Genomic DNA, 10,055 nt, shown 5'->3' on the forward strand with positions numbered 1-10,055 from the left:
GGGCAGCCTGACTGCTTGCTTTGGGGGTAGGAGTGGGGGTGGGAGCCCACATCTCATGGGGCCCAGATGGCCTGGCTCCCAGCTCCTTGTGGGGTGACCACTCTGAGGAGACAAGGCAAGTCCCTGCAGCAGAGGACAACCCCCTCTCCCAGCAGTGCAGGGGTCCCACTCCGCCGCCATCTCTGCCCTCTCCACGCCTAGCGTCTCCAGCCAGGGTGCTGCCCAGCTGCCCCCTCTGACCTGTGGCTCTCAGGAGGGGCTGCCGTGGGGCCAAGACAGGAGCCCAGCCCAGGAGGGAAGCAGTTATTTATAGGCCAGCAATAAGAAGACCAAGCAACAAAAGCAGAAACGGCCCTTTCAGACGCAGTTTCAGTTGTGGTTGAAACAGGGAACTGAGATGCAAATACCTAGATACTCACTGAGTGGGAGACCCTGAAAGGGGAGACACAGAAAGCTGGGTTATGTGGCCAGGCACAGACGCCCACCCTGCCCCTCATGCTTGGCCCAGGCTCAGCCCTGGGGACCGCCTTAGCAGTAGTCCCTCCGGCTTGGCCGGGGGACAGGGCAGGTGACATGTGGCCGGCTGCGGGCTCCAACACCCACACGGCTTGTCCTTGTGGAAAGCACATCCCCAACATCCAGGGTGTGACCTCGGGCATGAGTGGGGGGCTTTTGGGGGCTTATGTGGGTGTCTGTGCAGGGGTGTCCCCAGTGCCCAGCTGCCCAGGCACTGAGGGGCAGTTCTGGGCAGAGCTGGAGCTGCTAGTGATGCCAGGCTGCCCTGTGCAGATGCTGAAGCCTCTTCGGAGAGCAGCAGGGGCCCCCACGTGGCCATGCTCCATGACGCCCCACCGCCCGTGGGACAGAGAGGCTGGCACGGTAGGACTGGGGGGGCCCAGGGAGGAGGTGGCTGGGATCAATGGCCTTTCAAGAGCTCTGAGCCAGAGTGGAGAGGACACAAGCAGCCTTGAGTCAAGGGGCCTCCAAGCAGAGGTGCCCTGACCAGTGGGCAAGGGAAGCCTCCCTGGGCTGCTCCAGACCTTCCCTTTATCCCCCTGCTGGAGGTGCTGGGGACAGCCAGTTGCCACGAGCCACAGCATTGCAGAGTGGGCTGCAGGCCCCCTGACCCCCGCCACCACCCTGGGCTGGGGGCCTTCTCTGTATCACCCTCCCCTCTCCCTTGTCCACCGTAGTCCCACCCCAGTGGCAGCCCAGGTCCAGGAAGTCAAGATGGTCTCTGTCTCAGCACTGAAGGGGCCATCATGGCCCAGCCAGAAGTCAAGCCCCCACCTGTCTGGTGACCCTGCGGGTGCTGCCCCATCCAGTTGCAGGTCCTGGGAGTGCTGGCTGTGCTGTGGCTGGGCTCCGTGGCTCTTATCTACCTCTTGTGGCAAGTGCCCCGTTCTCCCACCTGGGGCCAGGTGCAGCCCAAGGACGTGCCCAGGTCCTGGGGGCATGGTTCCAGCCCAGCTTGGGAGCCCCTGGAAGCGGAGGCCAGGCAGCAGAGGGACTCCTGCCAGTAAGTGAGCCCATGGAGGCCTGCGGGGGCAGGTCTCAGTTTGGGGCTGCTGCCTGTGTTTCTGCCCTTGGATCTGCCCATGAGATAAGGGCGGCCCTCTACCAGCTCCTCTAGGAAGGTGCAGGTCACCAGGAAGGGCCACAACCATATGAGCTGGAGTGGGGGCTGGGGACGGGGCAGGCGTGTGGTGCTTTTTGCAGCAAACAGAGGCTGCCACCTGGGGGCTCTGACAGGCTGGAGAACACTGCCTGTGCTGAGGCTCACCCCCTCAGTCCTTCCACCCCTGGGGGTAATGTCACTGTCCCCTCCAGCCCCTCAGCCTTCCTTCCCACCCTTCTTTCCCTGCTGTTGGGGTCCTGGAATCCCAGGACTGCCCTGGAGGAACCTGTTGGGCCATCCTGCACACATCCCCTGGAAATGGGAGCTCACCTGCCCCTGGCCCAATCTTTCCCTTCCAAGCCAGCTCTGGCCACTACCAAGGGCTTCCACACCAGGAGGCCACCCCAGACCCCAGACTCCACAGCTCTGCTCTACTCGGCCCAGCTTCAGGAGCAGCTGCTCCTTGTGGGCAGTGCCTCAGGGCTTGGTGGGGCCAGGACCCCCCAGTCTAGCCTGCTCTGGACCAGGCAGCCCCTCTCAGGCTCCTTCCCAACTTGCTCCTGGGTGTCCCCACCCCAGCAGCATGCTGGGCTCAGGCCCACCCTGCCCAGTCTGTTTTGTTGCCTATACCTTAAACCCTTACCCTGCACTCTTGGCCTGGGCTCATCCCGGGGGCCACCTGAGTGGCAGTTGCTCTGGCTTGGCAGCGGGATGGGGCAGGTGATGTGAGGTGGGCTGGGGGCTCCTGCACCCATACTGAGCCCAGTGTGGCTCTCTCCACAGGCTTGTCCTTGTGGAAAGCATCCCCCAGGACCTGCCATCTGCAGCCGGCAGCCCCTCTGCCCAGCCTCTGGGCCAGGCCTGGCTGCAGCTGCTGGACACTGCCCAGGAGAGCGTCCACGTGGCTTCATACTACTGGTCCCTCACAGGGCCCGACATCGGGGTCAACGACTCATCTTCCCAGCTGGTGCGCTCCGCCCTGGCCCCACCACATCCTGGTGCTGGAAACACAGCAAGTCAGGCTGCCCATCTATGCAGGCGTCTCGGGCACCAGGCCCGGGGGCTCAGCTTGGTGGTGGGGTCTAGCATGGAACAGGGATTAGGCCGCTCCTTTGGGGGCTCTAAGGGCAGAGGTGTCAAGGAGCTGGGCCTCTGGGTGACTAAACACTCAGACTGTGCCTGGTGCAGTTTGGCTCTCACCAAGGGTCATCCAGATACTTGACCTGACCTTGAGCTGTGGGCAGTCATAGGTGGGCCTCCTGAGGAGGGCATGGGTCCTAGTGGGGGTGCGGAGGAGAGGGCAGCCTGAGATCAGCTCTCATGGCTGGCCTGGCCTTGCAGGGAGAGGCCCTTCTGCAGAAGCTGCAGCAGCTGCTGGGCAGGAACATTTCCCTGGCTGTGGCCACCAGCAGCCCAACACTGGCCAGGAAGTCCACTGACCTGCAGGTCCTGGCTGCCCAAGGTGGGTACCTGCACCATGCTGGGCCCCACTGCCCTAGTGTCAGGCATGGGCTGTCTGGCTGGCACCATGGGACAAGGAAAAGAAGTGGGGGTGGGAAAGGTGTCCTGGACTTCCCTAGGACACCCCAGGAGGGCAGGACCCAGGGCTCTGAGGTCCTTTGAGTCAGCTTCACCTGGGCACAGGGCTGGTTCCAAGGAACCAAAAGTGCCATTTTCCACAGGGCAGAGCATGGGTGGCCTCGGAGCCCTGCTGAGCCCAGCAGCTGACCTGTGGGTGAAGGCTCAGGCTGAGACCTCTGGCTGGGGAGCGAGAGGCCATGGGCAGTCACCACAAAGGCAGGCTCTGGAGCTGAGCTGCCCAGAGGGATCCTGGGCCAGTCTATCCCTCAGTGTCCTCACCTATCAAATGGGGATGAGGATAGCAGCAGCAGCTTAGTAGGACTGTTGTGAGGACATCTGAGTGAACCCCACTGTCAAGTTCTTGGGGTCAGGCTCACCATGAAGCTGGCACTTAGCAAGACTTAGTTCATCCCATTGCCTGAACTCTCCACCAGGTGCCCATGTACGACAGGTGCCCATGGGGCGGCTCACCGGGGGCGTTTTGCACTCCAAATTCTGGGTTGTGGATGGACGGCACATATACATGGGCAGTGCCAACATGGACTGGCGGTCTCTGACGCAGGTGAGTGCCAGGGTCCTAACACAGGAGGCCTGCCTGAAGCTTTTCCCCTCCTGCACTCCTGGGGACTTGGCCTGACATCTCAGTGCATCTGGAGAAAGTCGTGTAGTCCTGTTTACAATTCACCATGGTAGAAACAATCGGAGACTGGTCTAATAAATGATGGAATTCTACACAGCCACTGAACTCATGCTGTGGAATCACATTGAATGACATGGAAAGATGTTCTAGTCACATTACCCAGGGAAGCATGCAGATTACAAAACAAGCCTTTTTAGGAAGAGCAGTGCATGAAAAACGTGTCAGAATGGTCATGGCAAAGGCAACCATGGTTATCGCTTGACAGTGGGATTAAGAATGATCCCATTCTTAATGCCTTGATGCATTAAGAATTGTTTTTGTAATAAACATGTATTGCTTTGATCATTGGAATACAATGTTCAAAAACACAGGCACCTGCTGGGCACTCCTCCCACCAGCACACTCTGTTACGGATTCCTACATGCAATGCTTCCCGCAAGTGCGGACCAGTCGGGCAGGGGCTGCACCTGCCCCAGCATCCCCGGCCTGGGTGGAGTGGGGTGGAGGCCCCATAGAGGGGTTTTTCTCCCACAGCGCCTGACTTTGGTCCCTGCAGGTGAAGGAGCTTGGCGCTGTCATCTATAACTGCAGCCACCTGGCCCAAGACCTGGAGAAGACCTTCCAGACCTACTGGGTGCTGGGGGTGCCCAAGGCTGTCCTCCCCAAAACCTGGCCTCAGAACTTCTCATCTCACATCAACCGTTTCCAGCCCTTCCACGGCCTCTTTGATGGGGTGCCCACCACTGCCTACTTCTCAGTAAGACAGGTTGAGAAGGAGCCCATCAGAGGCCCCTGTTCTCCCCTGGCTGGCCAGATCCACAGGGAGCCCTCTGGGCTGGCCCTGCAGACACCAGCAGCATCAGCTGGGTCCTCAGGTAGCCAGCATCAGCTGGGTCCTCAGGTAGCCAGCACCATGGGTGGGGCTGTGACCCTGGGGTGAGCAGCAGGCTGGCATCAGCAGGCTCTGGGCTGTGCCTGGAGGCAGGTTTAGCTCCAGGAGGACAGCTGGTCAGCACCATCCCTGGGAAACAGGCTGCCTGGGAGGTGGTGGGAGGACCTGGGGCCCTGGGAGTCTCCAGACTCCTGGGCGAGGCCAAGCGTCTTAGCTGGGCACTGGAGAGTGAGGGGAACCCCACTTGCTCTGTGGGGAAGGAATGGAAGAGTGAGGGGTAGGCAGATCCTCCTTTATCAGCCCACGGGGGTGGGAGTGGACAGCCCTCCAGCCAGCCTAGGGACTGGTCTGTAGTAGAGGCTGTATCAGAACAAGGGAAGCCTCCCTAGATGGGGATGGGGGTGGCACCCTGAAGGGAGTGGAGAAGCTTCCCTGTGGCCAGGCACTGTTTCTGGGAGGTCAATCCAGCCTAGAGCCCAGGGCAGTCCAGCTGCTTCCCCACTCTCTCTGCCAGGCCTCAGAGCCAGTCCCCAGGACCCTTGTTGAGCCGACTCCTTCTTTCCTCACATTTCCAGGCATCTGGGCCCCCTCCCTCCACCACCACATGGGGCCTCTTGGGTGGTGCATGGTGGGGTCACAAGTCCAGAATGGGCTGGGCTGGCAGAGCTTTCAGGGATCCCTCTCCCGTCACAGGCGTCGCCACCAGCACTCTGTCCCCAGGGCCGCACCCGGGACCTGGAGGCGCTGCTGGCGGTGATGGGGAGCGCCCAGGAGTTCATCTATGCCTGCGTGATGGAGTATTTCCCCACGACGCGCTTCAGCCACCCCCCCAGGTAGGTCTGAGTGGGAGGCGGGCGGCCTGCTCTGCTGACGGGCAGCTCCTGGGCACGTCCCCTCCTGCTGGGACCCCTGTCGGGCCCGGCTTGTAAGCAGAGCCCCGTCCCTCCCCACCCCAAGGTACTGGCCGGTGCTGGACAACGCGCTGCGGGCGGCAGCCTTCAGCAAGGGCGTGCGCGTGCGCCTGCTGGTCAGCTGCGGACTCAACACGGACCCCACCATGTTCCCCTACCTGCGGTCCCTGCAGGCGCTCAGCAACCCCGCGGCCAACGTCTCTGTGGACGTGGTGAGGGCGCGCTCCCGGCCGGGCGTGGGGAAGGCGGCCCTCCTGCCACCCTTCCTGACGCGCTGCCTCTGCTCCCCTAAGAAAGTCTTCATCGTGCCGGTGGGGAATCATTCCAACATCCCCTTCAGCAGGGTGAACCACAGCAAGTTCATGGTTACGGAGAAAGCAGCCTACATAGGTGAGCGCGAACAGATGGCCAGGCACGGGCGAGGTGGTGGCCAGGCATGGGCGAGGGAGGCACTGGCTTTGTGACCGGCGTGGACACCTCAGGACAGAGGGGCTGCTGCTGAAGGGGGACGGGGTCTCCATTGGAGTTCCGGGGACCAGGCCACCCGCCTGTCACCTGGCCCCACAGGGCCCCAGAACACTGAGTCAGGACGCCTGTCCCCGAGTGATGAGGGTGGAGTTCTACCGCGACCAGCTGTGCCTCCCGCACCTAAGCGAGGGGCTTCCCCGGCTGGAGTTTGATGACAGCGGAAGGGCCAGCTGCCAACAGTCCCCAAACCCGTGGCCAGGCCTGGCGCTGAGCGGGCTGCAGAGGGGCCTGGGGGAGCCGGCGCCCCAGTGTCTCCTCCGTCCTCCCCGCAGGCACCTCCAACTGGTCGGAGGATTACTTCAGCAGCACGGCGGGGGTGGGCTTGGTGGTCACCCAGAGCCCTGGCGCGCAGCCCGCGGGGGCCACGGTGCAGGAGCAGCTGCGGCAGCTCTTTGAGCGGGACTGGAGTTCGCGCTACGCCGTCGGCCTGGACGGACAGGCTCCGGGCCAGGACTGCGTTTGGCAGGGCTGAGGGGGGCCCCTTTTTCTCTCGGCGACCCCGCCCCGCACCCGCCCTCCCCTCTGACCCCGGCCTGGGCTTCAGCCGCTTCCTCCCGCAAGCAGCCCGGGTCCGCACTGCGCCAGGATCCGCCTGCGACCGCCCGGGCGCCGCAAACCGCCCGCCTGCTCTCTGATTTCCGAGTCCAGCCCCCCCCAAGCCCCACCTCCTCCAGGGAGCCCTCCAGGAAGCCCCTTCCCTGACTCCTGGCCCACAGGCCAGGCCTAAAAAACACTCGTGGCTTCCCGGTGCCTCTGTGTGAGTCCAGCGCGGGCGGCCCTTCATCCTCTTGCCAAGGGCCCGCCTCCACGCGCCCGCCCCTGCGAAACTGCGCCGCGCGACCGCCGTGGCAGCGCCTCAGCTAGTCCCGGGTCCGCGAGAACCCGGGGCGGGGCGGGGCGGGGACCAGACGGGCCTCCCAGGCCGAGCGAACCCTCCACCTCCCACCCCGCGCCGGGCTGCCGCGCTCCGGAACCGAAATTCCCGCCCCGAGGCTGCCGGGGGAAGCGAGAGGCGCGGAGCCCACGCCTGGAACTCCAGCGGAGGGAACGCAGACCAAGGCGCAGCGCCGCGCACCCACCGCCAGGGGGCAGCTCCTACGGCGCCGGACAGGCGCGGCGCGGGAGGGGAGCCGGGTTGAGGGGACAGAGAGGGCGGGAGGGGACCCGCGGCTGAGGGGACAGGGAGGGCGGGAGGGGACCCGCGACTGAGGGGACAGGGAGGGCGGGAGGGGACCCGGGGCCGAGGGGACGGGGAGGGCGGGAGGGGACGGGGAGGGCGGGAGGGGACCCGCGGCTGAAGGGGCAGAGAGGGCGGGAGGGGACCCGGGGCCGAGGGGACGGGGAGGGCGGGAGGGGACCCGGGGCTGGGGGACAGGGAGGGCGGTAGGGGACCCGCGGCTGAAGGGGCAGAGAGGGCGGGAGGGGACCCGCGGCCGAGGGGACGGGGAGGGCGGGAGGGGACCCGCGGCCGAGGGGACGGGGAGGGCGGGAGGGGACCCGGGGCCGAGGGGACGGGGAGGGCGGGAGGGGACGGGGAGGGCGGGAGGGGACCCGGGGCCGGGGGGACGGGGAGGGCGGGAGGGGACCCGCGGCTGAAGGGACGGGTAGGGCGGGAGGGGACCCGGGGCTGGGGGACGGGGAGGGCGGGAGGGGACCCGGGGCTGGGGGACGGGGAGGGCGGGAGGGAACCTACGACTGAGGGGACGGGGAGGGCGGGAGGGGACCCGGGACTGAGGGGACGGGGAGGGCGGGAGGGGACCCGGGGCTGAGGGGACGGGGAGGGCGGGAGGGGACCCGCGGCTGAAGGGGCAGAGAGGGCCGGAGGGGACCCGCGGCTGAGGGGACGGGGAGGGCGGGAGGGGACCCGGGGCTGAGGGGACGGGGAGGGCGGGAGGGAACCTGCGACTGAGGGGACAGGGAGGACGTGAGGCGACCCGGGGCTGAGTGAGGGGAGGGTGGGAGGGGACCCGCCGCTGAGGGGACAGGTCCTGCGTGCGGGCTGGGGAGACAGGCGGGCGAGGATAGGGGTGCACAGGGCTGTGTGGTTTGTGGGCTGTTGTGCAGGGTGGGTCCAAGAATGTGGGGGCAGGGTTGTCCTGGGGATGCAGTGCCCAGGATTGGTGGATGGGGCTGAGAGGACCAGCATTTGAGCTGGAGGGCAGGAAGGTGACTCCAGTCTGAGACGAGGACTTGGATGCAGCTCCACTGGAACTCACCCTATCCTGGGAGCCACCTGGGCACCTGTCCTGCAGATGCAGGATTTGAACCCAGGTTTGGCAACTCAGTTCTCACTCTTCTGCTATGAATGCTGGGTCAGAAGGCTTCTCAAAGCACCCTGGCTTATCTCACCTGATGGTTCCTGACCAAGACCACAGGGTACCCTCCCCTGGTGGAGGTCCATGGGGCCACACTAGGCTGGAGTTCAGGGATGGCTCAGCCGTATGAAGGAGCACTGGATGCTGAATGGACCCCAGGGTGCCCCGAATGCTCTCGCGGTCTTGAGGCACCACTTTCTTTTCCTACCCTTCTCTAGTTTTTTCTTTCCTACATTTGTGTCCCTGCCACACTGAACTCAGCCGTATCTTCCTCTTCCCTCTTTGCTTTGGGGAAAGCTAGCAAAGTTCATCTCAGATACAGTACAAGTTACTTTTCTGTTCGATTGGTGACCTCATACTTCCCCCATCTAAAGGACACCTTAGACTTCAGCATTCTGTCTGTGCAGAAAGTCTCCTACACCCATCCTGCCTCCCTGCCCAAGCTTGTGAAAAGCTTGCTGCAGATGCTGCAGGGGGATGGGGATCCACACAGCCCTGCAAGGCCTTCAGGAGCCTCTGGGGGCTGCTTTGTATGTGAGCTGCACTTGGCCAAGCCAAGCTCTGACAGTTGCAGTGGCTGCTCCCTGTGGCTTCCTATCCCTCATTCATGCTCCATATCTCCTCAGCAACCATCTGGCAAAAAGCTGCGTGGCAACACCTGGCTCAGAAGCCGATATCATCCCAGACTAAGCTCTGCCCTTCAGGGTTGCACATGTGGGTTTGCTCCCTGGTTCTTGGCCTTATACCTGAATGTGTCTCCGAGCACTTGGCCTGCCAACTATGTTCTAGGAGGGCTCTGTGCTCCAGGCTGTGATTTGGACAACTGGCTGGTGGCCCTCAGCCAGTGAAAGGCCTCTTTCCACACACCTGGGGACTGGCAGTCACACCTCAGTGGCACTGTCAGAGGCCTGCTTCAAGGCAGATGCCTATTCCAAAGGAAATCCAGCTTGACAAGGCTTGGGAGACCCCAGGAGGGTGCCACAATGTGGCCTCTTCTGGGCTATAGCAGACAGACTCTAGAATGACTCCCTTGACCCCCACCTCCTGGTATGCATGCCCTTGTGTGATCTCACCTTGAGTGTGTGCAGGACCTGTGCCTTGTTGTAACCAATAGAATACAGAGGTAATGGGATATCACTCCTGTGACACCCTGTGATCATGTGACATAAGATTATACCATTATCAAGGAATAGCAGTCTATCCCTTGCTAGCTTTAAAAAGTGAGCTGCTAGGCTATGAGCTGTCCTATGAAGAGGCCCATGCAGCAGGGTACTGGGGTCGCCTCCAGCCCCCAACTAGCAAGAAACTGGGGCCCTCAATCATCCCATCCACAAGGAGTTGAGTGCGGCTAGCAACAACGTGAGCTTCAGAAGTGGCTCCTTTCCTGGACATACCTGAAGGGGAGACCACAGCCCCAGCTGACATCTTGATTGTAGCCTAATGGGACCTTGAGCAGAGAACCCAACAAAGCCTTGGGCTCCTGATCCACAGAAACTGGGAGATCATAAATGTGTGTTGTTTTAAGTTGCTAATTTGTAGTGATGTTCTTATGCAGCATAGATAACTCATA

The 10,055-nt window shown here is 63.0% G+C and overlaps 1 protein-coding gene across 1 annotated transcript; it reads left to right on the forward strand.

The window, feature by feature from the left end:
* The first annotated feature begins 768 nt into the window (after positions 1-768).
* On the forward strand, positions 769-6,752 carry PLD4 (phospholipase D family member 4). The gene is made up of 9 exons (XM_054530592.2): positions 769-879; positions 1,326-1,519; positions 2,402-2,585; positions 2,960-3,080; positions 3,634-3,761; positions 4,396-4,596; positions 5,425-5,564; positions 5,689-6,032; positions 6,443-6,752. Exons 1-9 carry the CDS (start codon positions 769-771, stop codon positions 6,640-6,642), a joined length of 1,623 nt encoding a protein of 540 aa, XP_054386567.2. The 3' UTR covers positions 6,643-6,752.
* The last annotated feature ends 3,303 nt before the right edge of the window (positions 6,753-10,055 follow it).

This window comes from Pongo abelii, chromosome 15, assembly GCF_028885655.2.
Source record: "Pongo abelii isolate AG06213 chromosome 15, NHGRI_mPonAbe1-v2.0_pri, whole genome shotgun sequence".
Taxonomy (NCBI): domain Eukaryota; kingdom Metazoa; phylum Chordata; class Mammalia; order Primates; family Hominidae; genus Pongo; species Pongo abelii.

Excerpts from the sequence above, each read along its gene's own strand:
- PLD4 (XM_054530592.2), top strand. The coding sequence starts at position 769 with ATGCCAGGCTGCCCTGTGCAGATGCTGAAGCCTCTTCGGAGAGCAGCA. Across the intron at positions 3,081-3,633 it reads GCAGGTCCTGGCTGCCCAAG|GTGCCCATGTACGACAGGTG; the intron begins GTGGGTACCTGC and ends ACTCTCCACCAG. Across the intron at positions 4,597-5,424 it reads CCACCACTGCCTACTTCTCA|GCGTCGCCACCAGCACTCTG; the intron begins GTAAGACAGGTT and ends CTCCCGTCACAG.